General features: G+C 45.0%; 1 protein-coding gene and 1 non-coding gene across 4 annotated transcripts in view; one reads left to right on the top strand and one right to left on the bottom strand.

Moving 5' to 3' along the window:
* Window positions 1-548: 548 nt before the first annotated feature.
* On the top strand, window positions 549-655 carry LOC116583775. Its single transcript, XR_004282886.1, has one exon. It is a non-coding gene; the product is annotated as a U6 spliceosomal RNA (small nuclear RNA).
* A 1499-nt stretch (window positions 656-2154) lies between these two features.
* Window positions 2155-16043, bottom strand: part of LOC116582531 (collagen alpha-1(XXVII) chain B-like) — a 28813-nt gene continuing 14924 nt past the window's right edge. Inside the window, exons 1-3 of one of the 3 annotated variants that reach the window (XM_032330030.1) lie at window positions 10080-11237; window positions 6503-6548; window positions 2155-2378 (exon numbers count right to left, since the gene is read on the bottom strand). In XM_032330030.1, the coding sequence (XP_032185921.1) occupies window positions 2262-2378; window positions 6503-6548; window positions 10080-10861 (945 nt within the window). In that variant the 5' untranslated portion in view covers window positions 10862-11237 and the 3' untranslated portion in view covers window positions 2155-2261. Of the gene's footprint in view, window positions 2379-6502; window positions 6549-10079; window positions 11238-16043 lie in introns of those variants that run through there. The other 2 variants (XR_004282450.1, XR_004282451.1) reach the window with 2 other exon arrangements.

The raw sequence follows: 16043 nt of genomic DNA, 5'->3' as shown, positions 1-16043 counted from the left end.
TGCTTTGTCCTCAGCCAGCCTTCTGCTCCCTCATCAGTCAACACTAGGAAATGATTTTTGGTTTCAAGATCATCTGGTGAGAATGGCAATGGGCATGTCTGCACAGGAACATTCTTGAATTTCCCTCACTCCCAGCAAGGCCTGGGGTCTCTGGGTAACAGTAACATCCCCTTTGTGGAAGCCTGACATTGCAGCCACTTCTCTGACATCTGTCACTCACGAGTGAGAAAGATAGGAAGAAGGAATAAAACATTCGTGGCCACCGTGGCCAAGAGCATATGCTTTCCCAAGAAAACAGAGCCTTCCACACTGGGAACATACAAGCACTGTGAAACTGGTCTCTGATCAACTCCCATGAGGGGAAACTCTGATGTGACCAGGACACCTGGTCTGTAGTTTCTGCAATCACTTCACATGACCGTGGCGGCCACAATTGATTGCTTTCCACATAGAACTCCATGAAACAAGCCTCACATTGCTACAGATTCCTCAAAAACAAAGGTGGAACTGAGAAAAAAGTAATCCTTTAAAAAAAAAAAAGTGGGCCTGTGCTCGCTTCAGCGGCATGTACATTAAAATTGGAACAATACAGAGACGGTGAGCACGGCCCCTGCATAAGGGTGAGGTGCAAATTCGTGAAGCATTCTGTATTTTAAAAAAAAGAAAAAAAAAAGTAGGCCTGGTTTCTTCACTTCACCAACCTTTCCTTGTTTTTCTCTATACTGACATTTGCACACAGAGAAGCCAGCAGGAACATAACAAAGGTATGCCTGCTTCTTCTCAATGAGTGATTATTCTAGAACACTGCTCAGGAGACGTCTCCTTACTCTTGCTTTGAGCAGCAGTAAACCAACTGGTACCCTTTCAGTGTTTAACAACAGGAATTGGGTTCCTCTCAAGGATGTGGAAGGTGACAAAATACTTTTAAAGGCGTGATGGTCAGCTTCTGAGCTGGAGAAAGATCGATAAAATGCTGTCCTGGGCTGGTGTGGTGGGGAAGGGGGTGGTGGGGATGGAAGAAAAGGGAGAAGAGCCTCTTTCTGGCCTTGATGGAATCTCTTCTCATTTTTCTGCTGAAGCAACAGAACCCGTGTGCCAGAATGGCTTCTATTCCCCAGTCTCCTCCACAAAAAGGGAGGGTCGTGAACAGAATTTGAAACCTACTGGTTCGGTGTTTGGCAGCCATCTTCCCCTGAATCCCTGGGAGGAGCTTCTTAAGAGGTTTCCCCAGAGTCCAGTGTTCAGCCCGAACATGTCAACATGAGTGGAGCTAGTATCCGGAAATGACACTGTCCTCTCCCTAGGGACTCACCCCACCCCATCTTGCACATATCTGTGGTCCCAAAGGGGCAACGTGGGGATAAACGTGGGCCGAGGGATAGAAGAGAATATATGGGTCAGGGCAAGCTCATCATGGGTCCTTGGTGAGCTTCTGTGACGTGCAGATTCCGGGATGTAGCCTCGTGAAAGGAAACCTTTGTGGAGGCCAAGAAAAACAAGGCTGTACCCACCTCGAGTCTAACCCTGACATAAGTCAGCCATCTTGACAAAGCCAAAGCTGGCACCTTACACCCCCCTCTCCACCCACTCCCCTCCCCTCAGTAGTATGTGTGAACAAATTGTTAACTTGCAGAGATCATGATCCTGCAAGACAGGAGTCTCCCTCGGTTTACAAATGTCTCAGTGTTAAATCTCACTAGCAAGGACGCTTGATAGGAGGAATGTGACATTCCACCAGGAAACTCCCAGCTGTCTTTCTGTTTGTGCCTCATTAGAGGGAAAAGCGGCCTTGGCTTGATAATAACTAGGCCTCCAATATCCGGACAGTCTTCTTTACCCTGATAGCCCTTCTGAATATCCCCTTTGTCCTCACCCACTGCCGAGTCCACCCCTACTCTGCCTTTAAAAACTCTGACTGTAATCTGGTTCGGGGTCCAAGTCCCTACTCTGCTGTGTTGGGTATACTTGGGCCCAAGCTTAAGCTTGCTGAATAAACCCTCGTGTGACTACATCAGTGTTGGCTCCTTGGTGGTCTCTCAGACGTGAAAACTCGGGCATAACACCTTGTCGTTCTGTTTCAATGGCATTTCCTCATCGATTTACGTACAGACCCTACTTGCCCCCATTTGGTTCATAAAGACAAATGCATGCAGAACTTGCCTCTTTATTGATAATGCAACTATAAGGGAGATAGGGTAGTAGGGTGTCAGTGACACAAGAAGAACCTATCTCCAATTTGGCTTCTGAACGAGGGTGGCATTCTAGGACCCATCCAGCATGAAGATGAAAAGGTGGTCCAGGTTAGCCGGTGGTGCATTTCTGAGCATTGAAGCTCTCTCATCTCTCCTACACTTGGCTCTTCTGTTCTTAAACCACACCTGCAATCAGAGGGGAAAAGGGATCAGTTTAACATACTGGACGCTTAATGTCATTATAGAAAAAACCTTACATGCAACTGTACATGTCATGGAGATTTTACACGTCACACCAAGGGAAGCTATTTACTTAGGAAAGTTAACACAAGACACCCTCCCTTTAGCTCATCCTTAGTGAGCACCAGCTATGTGCCAAGTTATGGAATAGGCTTACTGCTTTGTCTCTCTCCTCTCAATTTTAATATTCAAATGGTTTTTTTCAGGTATTGGACGCAGGTCTAGCTTATGACCTGGTCTAGCCCTGGGTCCTTGTTGTTGACCCAACACTTGGTAATAGGGTAAAAAAAGGTCTGTATCCTGACAGCAGATCCTCAGCCATCCAGTTACCTCCTCTCCCCTCCTCACTACAGAGAGAGTTTTGGGGTGTTTTGGGGTGCAACATAAGCATTGTAAATAGTGGCCCTATTGAAAGTTATATTGGCAAGAACGGTCCCTATTTGAAAGGCTTATCTGCAGCACAAAGTCAATTACTAATAGAAGGAAAAGCGTTGGTTTTTTAGACAGATTTCCTTCAAGGATGTCTGAGAGGTCATTAGTCCTCTGAAACCTCTTGACAGTTACAAAGTAGTCTGGCAAAGGAAGACCCTAGTGTTGGGGTCCCATGGAGTTTGTGGCATGTCTAGCTGGGACACGAGAGTTGCTGAAACCATGAACACTGCCTTGAATTTAGCCTGTAGTGTTAAAGAAAGTGTAGACCAACTTGAGCGAAATTAACTAAAATGCTCACTGATCTCTGGCCACCCAGGAGTTGAGGGGAAAGAGGCAGACCACTGTGGCCACTGTCAGTTCTGCATACTTCAACCTGGCCCACTCTACAAACCTTCCTGGGCTCAGGGCCAGGTCAGCTTGCTCTACTCTGGCTACAGTTCCGGGATCCTGGACTGGAAGCACTGCTGTCTGGTGGGCAGCTTATCCTAGGTACTGCTATTCAACCAGGAGTTCCCAATCCCACCACTTATCCTTTTTTTTTTTTAAAGATTTTATTTATTTATTTGACAGACACACATCTCAAGTAGGCAGAGAGGCAGGCAGAGAGAGAGGAGGAAGCAGGCTCCCCGCCGAGCAGAGAGCCCGACGTGAGGCTCAATCCCAGGACCCTGGGATCATGACCTGAGCCAAAGGCAGAGGCTTTAACCCACTGAGCCACCCAGGTGCCCCCCACCCCTTATTAGGCAAGAAGGTGGAACACGCATTTTAGGAGGACAGTTGACAACAATGTGCATAAGGGGTCATAAAATGGTTCCTTCCTACATATCTGCCAACTATTTTTGCAAACAAACACACAAACAAAACTGTCAGACTTCACTGTCTTCTCAGTGTCCTAGTTGACGGGGTTAACATTGTATTTGAATCCTTTCAGAAGTTCCTTGCCTGAGGCCTCATGTTTGCTCTCCTACTTTAAGATTGGTAGTATTTGGGGAGGCCTGGGTGGCTCAGTCGGTTAAGTGTCTGCTTTCGGCTCAGGTGATGATCCCAGGGTCCTGGGATGGAGTCCCGCATCAGGTTCCCTCCTCAGCAAGGAGCTTGCTTCTCCCTCTGCCTACTGCTCCCCCTGCTTGTGGCTCTCTCCATCTCTCTTCGACAAATAAATAAATAAAATCTTTTTTTAAAAATTGGTGGTATTTCTGTGGCAGAAATACACAATTTCAACAAGGCCAGTGTAATAGAGCTTGTTTGGGGGGGATCCAAGTGTACCAGTGGTCAGATCTCCATATACATAAAATAAAGCCCCATAGCTAGCTGTACTCTCAATGTTGGTTTCACAAAAACAGTTCTATTTACAAGACAAAGGAGGAAAACCATGTATTAAGTTTCTTGGGGGAAATTCATGCTGTAAGGTTTGGAAATACATGGGAACACTATACAAATACATGGGAAATACATGGGAACATCAGTTTTTTCCCTGATTTGTTTCTTGGGGCTTACATTCCCTTCAGAATGCCATGGAGAGAGCGCACATAAACCCAAGAAGAAAAAGCTAGTTCACCAAACCTTACATTTTCCTTTTCCTCTGCACATGCATAGTCAGCTGAAAAAGTCTTCCCAACCTCCTCCCAACTTTTCCAATCTGAGCCAGGCCTGGGACCCCAGTCTCTGGGATTGGGATGTCATTACTCAATGGTCAGCTTTGTGGGGCTGATTTTCAGATACTCCTACCACCAGATCAGCAACTCCTTCTCTTTAAAAAAAAAAAAAAATTAAGTTTATTTATTTATTTTTTAGTAATCTCTACACATAACGTGGGGCTCAAACCCACAACCCTGAGATCAAGAGTCACATACTTACTCCTCCAACCGAGCTAGCCAATGCCCTTCCAGCTCCTCACATGCACTCTGCAGCAAAGCCAACACGCCCATCCTCATTTCCTTTCCTTTCTGTTTTGGGCAAATACCACTTTGAAATAACTCAAATGGGTTTGGGGGTTTGTTTGATTTTTTGGTCACCTTTTTATCCCATGACCTACAAATTAGTCAACACAGCCTGAGGGAATAAAAGTATTTAAAAATAACATTATTTTTTAAAAGATAACATAATGAATCTACCCCGAAAAAAGGCCCACCCAAACCCCAAACAAATTCCACAAAACTCAACTTTTCAAAATAGTATCGCCAAAATGAAAAAAAAAATCCTTGAAGTTTAGAAGTCCTCAAGAGAATATCTCTTACACATTTAGCAGATGCGTAACACTGAATTTGTGTCGTGTCTGTAAGGTCTATTTTGGATATATGTAAGTCTTCTCTAACCTTTTTGCCCTTCTTAGGTCAATTACTATGCATTCAATATTGGTTTTTTGGCTTGTTTCTCTCATTCTTTAGACAAATTTCCAAAGCTTGCAAACTCTGCCCCCCCCCAGTCTCACACATAACGTGTATTCACATTCTAGCCACGCTTTCAGGTTGGTACATCGAAGTATTCCAGAAAATTAAAATGTAGAGCTGCCACTCTACAACACTTTACCAAACACTTAAAAACAATGGTAGGAGGCCCAGGTACTTGGACTTTGAAGCTGTCTCCCCCGATCAGTCTCAGCACCACTAAACAGACATTAGTTACTTATACAATGTGTTCTGAGGATACCTTTCTCCCTCACCCCAATGTTTATAAATTCACCCACTTAGCTAAGAGTTTATGTTTGCCTTTAATTTAGTACAAGTGAACCGTCTCATAACTGGCTCCTCTCTGCATTAATTTGAACACTTCCACAGTCAACCTGAGCCCCAGTATGACTCCACACAGAAGTACTCTCTGAAGGGTATCTGTTTGAAGGAGTCGAACTCTATCAAATATAGACATATACATGTATATATGCACTATAGAGACACAAGGATATACCATCTATATGTTTGCAAAATGGACACACGCACACATGTATATGTATTTAATTTTGCACAATGAAAAAGAGAAGCAATTCATTTCTTCTTTTCCTTTGAGAAATCATGTTCCCTGGGGCACCTGGGTGGCTTAGTAGGTTAAACATCTGCCTTCAGCTCAGGTCATAATCCCAGGGTCTTGGGATCGAGCCCCGCATCAGGCTCCCTGCTCACTGGGGAGCCTGCTTCTCCCTCTCCCTTTCCCTCTCCCCTTCCCTCTCCCTCTGCTTGTGTTCCCTCTCTCACTGTGTCTATCTCTATCAAATAAATAAATAAAATCTTTAAAAAAAAAAAAAGGAAATCATGTTCTCTCTGGTAATGGCAAATATCCATAAGCTGGAATTCACATATCCCATTTTCTACCCACAAAGACTCCTAAAGTCAACTTACTTGCCAGTGTTAAAAAAAGATAACTGAAATGCACCAACTTGAGAATGTCTAGGACAAGAGTGTCTGAGTCTTTTTTTAAAAAAGATTTTATTTATTTATTTGCCAGACAGAGATCACAAGTAGGCTGAGAGGCAGGCAGAGAGAGAGGAAGAAGCAGGCTCCCTGGTAAGCAGAGAGCCTGATGCAGGGCTTGATCCCAGGACCCTGGCAGAGGCTTTAACCCACTGAGCCACCCAGGTGCCCCTAGAGTATCTGAGTCTTAAAGCCGGTATTAAAATGGCTGCCCCACCATCCAGGTTTACTGACCTGCACTCGGGTTTCAGTCACACCCATGCGTCTTGCAAGTTCCCGTCTGAGGAGAGAAAACCACACGTTTAGTGTTTGGAGTTGTGGATAAAATAAAATGTATGAGATACATATTATGCTTGCTTTAAAATGTGTACCCTCTCCCTCAAGACCCTCCCCAAGCAAACTTTTGTTATTTCCAGCTCCAGGCTTGCTTTATAGACGGTTTCCCCTCAAAATTTGAGGTGGCATCAAAAACTTGGACGTCAAGATAAATAATTTTAATGTACTATTTAAAAAAAATAAGAATCGATGCAAAAAATCTATGGTGAACAAATTATCACAATTTTTTTTCTATTATTTTTAAAGTAGGCTCTATACCCAACATGGAGCTTGAACTTGCTACCTTGAAATCAAGAGTTGTGTGCTCTACTGGACTTAGCCACCCAGGTGCCCCTCCCTCTAAATTTTATTTATTTCTTTTTTAAATAAGCTCTATGCCCTATGTGGGGCTCAAACTCATGACCTCGAGATCAGGAGTCACACGGTCTTCCAACTGAGCCAGCCAGGCACCCCCTCCCTCAAGATTTTATTTTACTATGTTTTAAAAATATTTTATTTATTTATTTGACAGAGAGAGCACAAGCAGGGGGAACAGCAGGAAGAAGAAACAGACTCCCCTCTGAGCAGGAATCCTGATGTAGGACTCGATCCCAGGAACCTAAGATCATGACCCAAGCTGAAGGCAGAGGATTAACTCACTAAGCCACCCAGGAGCCCTGTCCTCAAGATTTTAAATGAAAGCATCCAACACTGCAGTTGCAGGAGACTACCTTATTCTCCTTACCCTATTCCAATAAACTCTTATTTACAAAAAACCACCAATACAGATAATAAAAGGAAGAAAATGTATAAATTAGAGTACATCAAAATTTAAAACTTCTGGGGCACCTGGATGGCTCAGTTGGCTAAGTGTCTACCTTCGGCTCAGGTCATGATCCCAGGGTCCTGGGATGGAGTCCCACATCAGGCTCCGTGTTCAGCGGGGAGCCTGCTTCTCCTTCTCCCTCTGCCCCTCTCCCTGCTTATGTTTGCCCTCTCTCTCTCTCTCTCTGTCAAATAAATAAATAAAATCTTTAAAAAAAGACAAATACTGCCTAATCCCACTTGTATGAGGTGCTTAGAGTAATCAAAATCATAGACAGAAAGTAAAATGGTGGTTACCAGGATTACCAGATTACCAGGAACAGGGGAGGGAGTGCACTCAATCAATTCCACCTGCTGAGACACCCAGGCACCTTGAGTATACAAGTCTTGATCTCGGGGCTGTGGGTTCAAGCCCCACGTTGGGTATAGAGATTACTTAAAAATAAAATCTTAAAAAAAGATGAAAATAACAAGTGTTGGGGCACCTGGGTGGCTCAGTCGGTTTAGCATCCAACTCTTGATTTGGGCTCAGGTTATGATCTCAGGGTCCTAAGATCAAGCCCTGCATCATGCTCCTGGTGAGTGTGGAGCCTGCTTAAGGTTCTCTGTCTCCCTCTGCCCCTCCCACTGCTTACACACACACACACACACACTCTCTCTCTCACTGAAAAGAAAATAAAAAGAAAATAACAAATGCTAACAAGAATATGAAGAAATTGAAATCCTTGTGCATTGCTAGTAGGAATATAAAATGGTGCTGCCACTATAGAACACAGCAGAGCAGCTGCTCAAGAAATTAAAAACAGGATTACCATATGATCTAGCAATTCATTTCTGGGTATATACCCAAAATAATAGAAAATAGTGACGCCAACTGTTAATTGCGCACCCATGTTCATAACAGCATTACTCATGATAGCCGAAAGGTAGAAGCAACTCAAGTGCCCATTAATACATGAACAGATAAATAAAATACGGTATTTACAAACAACAGAATATTACTCAGCCCTAAAAGGGAAGAAAAGTCTGAGACATGCTACATCATGGACAAACCCTAAGGACATCACACTAGGTGAAATACACCAGTCATAAAATGAAAAGCACTGTATAATTCCACTTAAAGGAAGCACCTACAGTAGTCAAATTCATCAAAACACAAAGTAAAAAGGTGATTGCCAGGGGCTGGGGGAGATAGGGGAATAGTGTGTTCCCTGTGTATTCTTTTAGTTTTGCAAGGTGAAAAGAGTTCTGGGGGTGCCTGGGTGGCTCAATCATTAAGTGTCTGCCTTCGGCTCAGGTCATGATCCCAGGGTCCTGGGATTAAGCCCCACATCAGTCTCCCTTCTCCACGGGAAACTTGTTTCTCCCTCTCCCACTCCCCCCTGATTGTGCTCCTTCTCTCACTATCCCTCTCTGTCAAATAAATAAATACAAATCTTTTTTTAATAAATAAATAAAAATGATTACAAAAAGAGTTTTGGAGATTAGTTGTACAAAAATATAAATGTAATTACTACTACTGAACTGTACACTTAAAAATGGTTAAGATAATAAATTTTATCTTTATGTATATTTTACCACAATTTATTGTTTTTTAAAGTTTGTTAAATTTTTTTTTTAATATCTCAACACCCAAGTGAGGCTCAAACTCAGGACCCCAGAGATCAAGAGCTGCACCATCCTCCGATTGAGCCAGTCAGGAGCCCCTATTTTGCCACAAGTTTTTAAAGAAGATTTTATTTATTTATTTGACAAGAGCAAGAGAGGAAGAAAGAGCACTAGCAGAGGGAGCAGCGGGCAGAGGGAGAGGGAGAAGCAAACACCCGACGAAGCCGGGAGCCGGATCCTGGGTCGATCCCACGATCCCGGGATCATGACCAGAGCCAAAAGCACACACTTAACCGACTGAGCCAGCCAGGCGCCCCGAGTCTTTTTTTTCTTTTCTTTTCTTTTCTTTAAGTTTATTTAAGTACTCTGTACTCCCATTTTTAGTATCTGTGCTGCCGAAGCGAGCACAAGTACTCTGTACCCCTAATGTGGGGCTCCTACTCACAAGCATTGGAGTCAAGAGTCGTGGGCTCTCTCAACTGAGCCAGGCAGATGCCCTACCACAATTTAAAAAACAAAACCAGGGGTCCTGGGATCGAGCCCCACATTGGGCTCTCTGCTCAGCGGGGAGCCTACTAACCCCCCCCTTGTAATCTCTGTCTATCAAATAAATAAAATCTTTAAACCAGAAGCGCCTGGGTGGCTCAGTTAAGCGTCTGCCTTCTGCTCAAGTCTGAACCCAGGGTCCTGAGGTCCAGTTCTACATCAGGTTCCCCACTCCGCGGGAAGCTTGCTTTTTCCTCTCCGCCCCTCCCCCCCACCACTCGTGTTCCCTCTCTCGCTGTCTCTCTCTGTCCAATAAGGAACCAAAATCTTTTTTAAAAATTAAAAAGCAAAACCAAAGACCACCCACCACATTTTCCAGACTTGTTTCACGTAATTACCATATAAAAGTATTTCCCTTGATGCACTGAAGGCATTCTCCTTCCCTCGGCCCTTTACCTTTGTTTTAAGAGGGAAAGGAGGAGGCTGAGGGGTAGGGGTAGGAGTAGGAAACAAAGATTCCTGGAAATAAGCCCAAGGTCCCTGGAAAGCCAGATACCTCCCGGGGCAAGCTTCTCACCTTGCGACCACATCTGGGTATTGGGTGTTCTGGAAAACGCTTTCCAGCTCCTGAACCTGCATCGCCGTGAACTTATTGCGCTGGACTCCTCGCCTGCTCCGGGGCTGCGGAGCCTCAGCAGCCGCTGCTTGTGGTAGCTCTTCGGGCTGCTGCTGCCCCAGCTCCTGGACGCCACCGCTGACCTCGTGGTTCCCTTCACCCTCACAGCTCACGATCTCTTCATGGTTGATGTTTCCTTCATTGTGGATGTCGCTTTCAAGGTTGACGTTGCCTTGAAAGTTGATGTTGCCTTCAGAGTTGAGGTCGCCTTGAAAGTTGAGATCGCCTTGAAAGTTGGGGTCGCCTGGAAAGTTGAGGTCGCCTTGAAAGTTGGGATCCCCTTGAAAGTTGAGGTCGCCTTGAAAATTGAGGTCGCCTGGAAAGTTGAGGTCGCCTTGAAAATTGAAGTCGCCTGGAAAGTTGAGGTCGCCTGGAAAGTTGAGGTCGCCTGGAAAATTGAGGTCGCCTGGAAAGTTGAGGTCGCCTGGAAAGTTGAGGTCGCCTTGAAAATTGAGGTCGCCTGGAAAGTTGAGGTCGCTTTCAAAGTTGAGATCGCCTCCGTAGTTGACGCCACCTTCGTGGTTGATGTTGCCCACAAAGCCTGGATTTCCTTCAGGAATGTGGCCTCTTTCGGCTTCTGGTGCTGCGCCCTGCACAGATTCCAATTCATACATTCCCAGCCAGTAGCTGGGGTCGTAGTAGTCACCGGGGTCATAGTAGCTGCCTCTGGGCAGAGGCTCCATGACTGCGGTGAGCTGGAAGCCCAACGCTTCCCCAAACCCTCTGGTGGTTGAGGACAGAGCTGCAGAGTTGCTGGTCCTCTTTTGGCGCCTCCTGGGATTCTTCAGGGTTTGGGGCAGGTTCAATGCCCGCGCACCCCCCCTTAAAGGATTGCTATTGGCTTTCCCTTTCCCGCCAATTGCGGTGGGTGGGACTTACTTAGGCACACAAGTGGTCGGGGCGTGGCCAAAATGTATGCACTATGGGAAAGATGGGTGTTGGTAGGGGGCTGGGGTGTGTGGAGAATGGGGGCTCTAATTTACAGCTCAGTTTACCAGTCCCCGACTTGACCAGAGTGTCGGCTCTGAGGAAGGGGCTGTACTGGATGATGCAAACTGATCTGGGGGCAATGGATGGGGGGGGTGATTGGGGGGAAAGGGGGGGCTTCACACTACCTACGGGAATGCTGGTAGAAAAGTTTGGAAAAATCTCGTGGTCGAACCCTCTCTCTTTGGCAGCCTGCACACACCACAGGTTAGAGGTTAAGCTAAAATGATTAACTGAGTTTGGGCAAGAACACGGAAAGCAGAGCCTGCCATGTTCCGGGGGCGCCCGGAGTGGGATCTCGGGGCGGGGTTTCTGAAGCATTCTGGGTAAGATGCGCTTCACAAGAAATCTAATATGCCCCTTGAAAAAGTTCAAGTACTCCAGATTTTTGGTGATGAATTCACATCAGAGTGCAAGTGTAGACCCCGCCCTCCCCGCCAGTGCTTAATGCACCCAAAAAACCTAGTACATTTTACTAGCTTTGGATACCACAATGCGGGGGGTGCATCTTCACTAGTGTTCCATGTCAGTCTGTGGTAGCAGGTCCCCAGCGCAAATTCTGCCGGTTCCTGGGCTGGGCTCCTCATCAACCCTTGTGATTTTCCACCTTTCCCTGCTGCTGGTCCCTCTTTCCTCGCCCCCCCCCGTCCTCTCCACCCCCATTCTTAAAAATATTAACCTGGGGGCGCCTAGGTCGCTCAGTGGGTTAAGCCCCTGCCTTCGGCTCAGGTCATGATCTCAGAGTCCTGGGATCGAGCTCCGCATCGGGCTCTCTGCTCAGCAGGGAGCCTGCTTCCCCTTCTCTCTCTCTGCCTATTTGTGATCTCTGTCAAATAAATAAATAAAATCTTTAAAAAATATATATCAACCTGATCTCTTGCTCGGCATTTTTTTTTTTCTCCCCACCGTGTCCTTCAGTGTTATCTAACCTCCCGTCACTCACGTACCCCGGTGTTGCTCTAACTCCATACCAACCATGCTAGTATTTACTTTAAAATTTTCAAGCTAAGTTTAATTTGCTCTTTATTTTTATTTTAAAATTCAAATGGAGTCCTATCCTAAGCAAAGGTAGCCCGGAAACTGGGGCGCCTGGCTCGGGCTCTTGATTAAGTGTCCGACTCTCTCATTCTCCCTCTCTCTCTCTCTTTTTTTTTTTTTTTTAAGATTTTATTTATTTGTTAGAAAGAGAGCGAGCTCGCACACAAATCAGGGCAGCAGCAGGCAGAGGGCAGGCAGAGGGAGAAGAAGACTCCCGGCAGAGCAGGCAGCCCCATGCGAGACTGGATCCCAGGACTCTGGGATCATGACTGGAGCAGAGGGCAAACGCTTCACCGATTGAGTCACCCACGCGTCCCTAAGTGTCCAACTCTTGATCTCAGCTCAGGTCTTGATCTCAGAGCCGTGAGTTTAAGCCCCGTGTTGAACTCCATGCTGAGCATTGAGCCTACTTTAAAAGTAGAAATAAAAATAAAAACAAAAATAAAAATAAAAAGATGTAGCCAGGAATCATGGTCTGATGTGACAGGCTTCTGAGAGCAAAAGCTCTGGTGCCAGACCATAGAGTTCTACATCCTGGTTTTGCTCACCACCTGCTATCTGGCTAATTTGGGGAGCTGCTTATTCTTACTTTGCTTTGGTTTAATCGTCTTAAAAATGGGTATAACAATTGTAACTACCAATTGTAATGGGGTACGGTGAGGATTCCTCAAGGTGACAATAACAAAACTTCACAAATGACCATTCACTGAGTGGCCTCACATTTCTACTTCAGCCCTTTTCATCTCTTTTTTTCCATATGAGCCCAAGAGGGGAGAGAGAGAGAGATTGAGATCATGCCATGTGTGGGATGAAAAGAGGACATTTTTTTGTGAAAATAATACCTGTATCATGTCTTTTTGCACATGTATGTGCTTCAGTCCATAAGCCTAAGCTGGCTGCTTCATGTTCATGTTCATTTCACTCAACAGATAGATTCTCTTTCTAGACTTAATGCATTTTCTTCCTAGAATCCAGAAAATAATAATGCAATAATAGTTGCTGTGTATTAAATGCCTATTCTAGGCCCAACAGAGAAATAAGCACTATAAAAGTTACAGTCACCAGCACGACAGAGTCTAATTCACATTTTTACTATGAGATTGTTCTGGCTTCCTGGGGTAGAATGGTCAGAGGAGGGAAAATGGGAAAGCAAAGAGACAGAAAAGTAATGCAACATTGCACTTTCAGATAAGAGTGGTGAGGTTTAAGGCCTGCGGGAAAAGTGAAAATTTTGGGGAATGTGTTTTTGAGGTGGAGTTAAGAGAATTTGCTGATGGATCGGATGTTTGGAGCAGAAGAGACTACAGGCATTAATTCACAGAACCCTCCTGAAAGCCTAAGGATACAAGCACTGTTATCATGCCCATTTTTCAGGTGAGGAAGTTGAGACACAAGTTCATGTTACTGGCTCAGGACACACAATGGGTCAGACTTTGGACCCACACACTCTTTTTTATTAAAGATTTTATTTATTCATTTGAGAGAGAGAGACAAAGAAAGCGCAAGCAGGGAGGGCAGAGGGAGAGGAAGAGGCAGATTCCCCCATGAGCTGGGATCCTGACATGGAGCTGGATCCAGGACCTGGAGATCATAATCCGAGCTGAAGGCAGATACTCAACAATCTGATCCACCCAGACACCCCCGAGCCCACACATGTTAACTGCCTCTTCCTCATTTTTAAAATTTAAATTCAATTTGATTAAACTATACTGTATTATTAGTTTCAGAGGTATTTAGTGATTTATTAGTTGCATATCACACCCAGAGCTCATTACTTCAAGTGCCCTCTTTCATGCCCATCACCGTTACCCCATCTCTCTACTCACCTCTCCTCCAGCAACACTGTTTGTTTCCTAGAGTTAAGAGTCTTGCTTCTTCCCCATTATTAGTGTCCTTTTCCAGTTCCCCACCATGTACCCCTTTCCCTATTTCATTTTTTTCTTACGCTATTTCATTATCTTTTTTCTCCTTTCTCTCTCTTCCTTGACTGAGGATAAAACTCAACGATCTCAGTTACCTCAATGAGTGTCAGTTACTTAAAGATGCAAGTGACCAAGTCCTGTCCTGTGGACCCTAGATGCTGGGAACGGCTAAGGGTCTCTCCGTGTTCAAAATAACCATGAAGACCATGGTTTCCAGTACTGTCCCTGTTGTGAGGCCACAACTCAGTGGGTCTATATCTCTGCCTAATGTGCCAAGAACACAAAATGAAACAAAACAAGGGGCCCCTGGGTGACTCAGTTGGTTAAGCGTCTGCGTTCTGCCCAGCTCATGGTCCCGGAGTCCCAGAAATGAGCCCTGCATCAGACTCCCTGCTCAACAGAGAGCCTGCTTCTCCCTCTCCCTCTGCTCCTGCTCTCTCGCTCTCGCTCTCAAATAAATACATAAAATCTTTTTTTCCCAAAGATTTTATGTATTTATTTGACAGAGAGACACAGCAAGAGAGGGAACACAAGCAAGGGCAGCAGAAGAGGGAGAAGCAGGCTTCCTGCTGAGCAGGGAGCCAGATGCAGGGCTTGATCCCAGGACGCCTGGACCATGACCTGAGCCCAAGACAGGCGCTTAATGACTGAGCCACCCAGGTACCTCAAATAAGTAAAATCTTTTAAAATTTTGATAATTTGTTCATGATAATTAATTTTGATTTTTTTTAATTGTGCAAAAGGTATCATTTATCAGGAAACTTGAGGTTTTGATGCCCCTTAAATTTATTTTTTTAAAAGATTTTATTTATTTATTTGAGAGAAAGAGGGAGAGACAGAGAGCACAAGCAGACAGAGAGGCAGGCAGAGGCAGAGAGAGAAGCAGGCTCCCCACTGAGCAAGGAGCCCGATGCTGGACTCGATCCCAGGATCTTGGGATCATGACCTGAGCCGAAGGCAGCGGCTTAACCCACTGAGCCACACAGGTGTCCAGCCCCTTAAATTTAGTGTGGAGGAAAAAACATCTCTACGGCAAGGCCTCAATCTGAGTATTACCTAGCAATGTACTGTGGGAGAGTGTGATGCAAGAGGAATTGATTGATTGATTTGATTTGCTTTAAAAAAAAATAAACTATACCCCCCAATGTGGGGCTCAAGCTCATGAACCCCAAGATCAAGAGTCACATGCTCTACTGACTGAGTCAGCCAGACACCCCTGGAGTATGTATTAATTAATTCATTCATTTATTTTAGAGAAAGAGAGAGCAAGAGGAGGGCCAGAAGGGAAGACTTTCAAGCAGAATCCATCCTGACCCTGACCCTGACCCAGGCCTTGATGTCAGGACTGGGGGACCATGACCTGAGTTGAAATCAGGAGTGTGCCACGCAGATGCCCTGTCCCCTCCCAAGGATAGGTATTTAAAAGCACACAGGAATTGAAGGTGATGTATTTAATTTCCTCTACAGCTCCCAATGCAGAATATTTGTGGTTTGAGCCCCTCAGAAAAGAGCTTGCCGAGATGCACGCATGTGACTGAAGGCAGCACCCAGGCTAGTATATCTGGGAAAAAAAAAACTATTTGGTGAGAAATAATTAGTCATGTTTGGAGAATAATTTTTTTAAAGATTTTATTTTTAAGGGGTGCCTGGGTGGCTCAGTGAGTTAAGATCTGACTTGATTTCGGCTCAGGTCACAGGTCTCTGGGTCATGAGATCAAGCTTGAATCAGACTCCTCAGCAAGAAGTCTGCGGACATTCTCTGCCTCTACCCCGACTTGTGTGTGTACTCTCTCTCTCTTTCTCTCAAATAAATTAATGAAATCTTTTTTTTTTATTATTTTCTTTTTCTTTTTCTTTTTTTTTAAAGATTTTATTTATTTATTTGACAGAGAGATAGAGATCACAAGTAGGCAGAGAG

This window comes from Mustela erminea, chromosome X (genome assembly GCF_009829155.1).
Source record: "Mustela erminea isolate mMusErm1 chromosome X, mMusErm1.Pri, whole genome shotgun sequence".
Taxonomy (NCBI): domain Eukaryota; kingdom Metazoa; phylum Chordata; class Mammalia; order Carnivora; family Mustelidae; genus Mustela; species Mustela erminea.
This window is presented reverse-complemented; position numbering and strand designations above follow the sequence as displayed.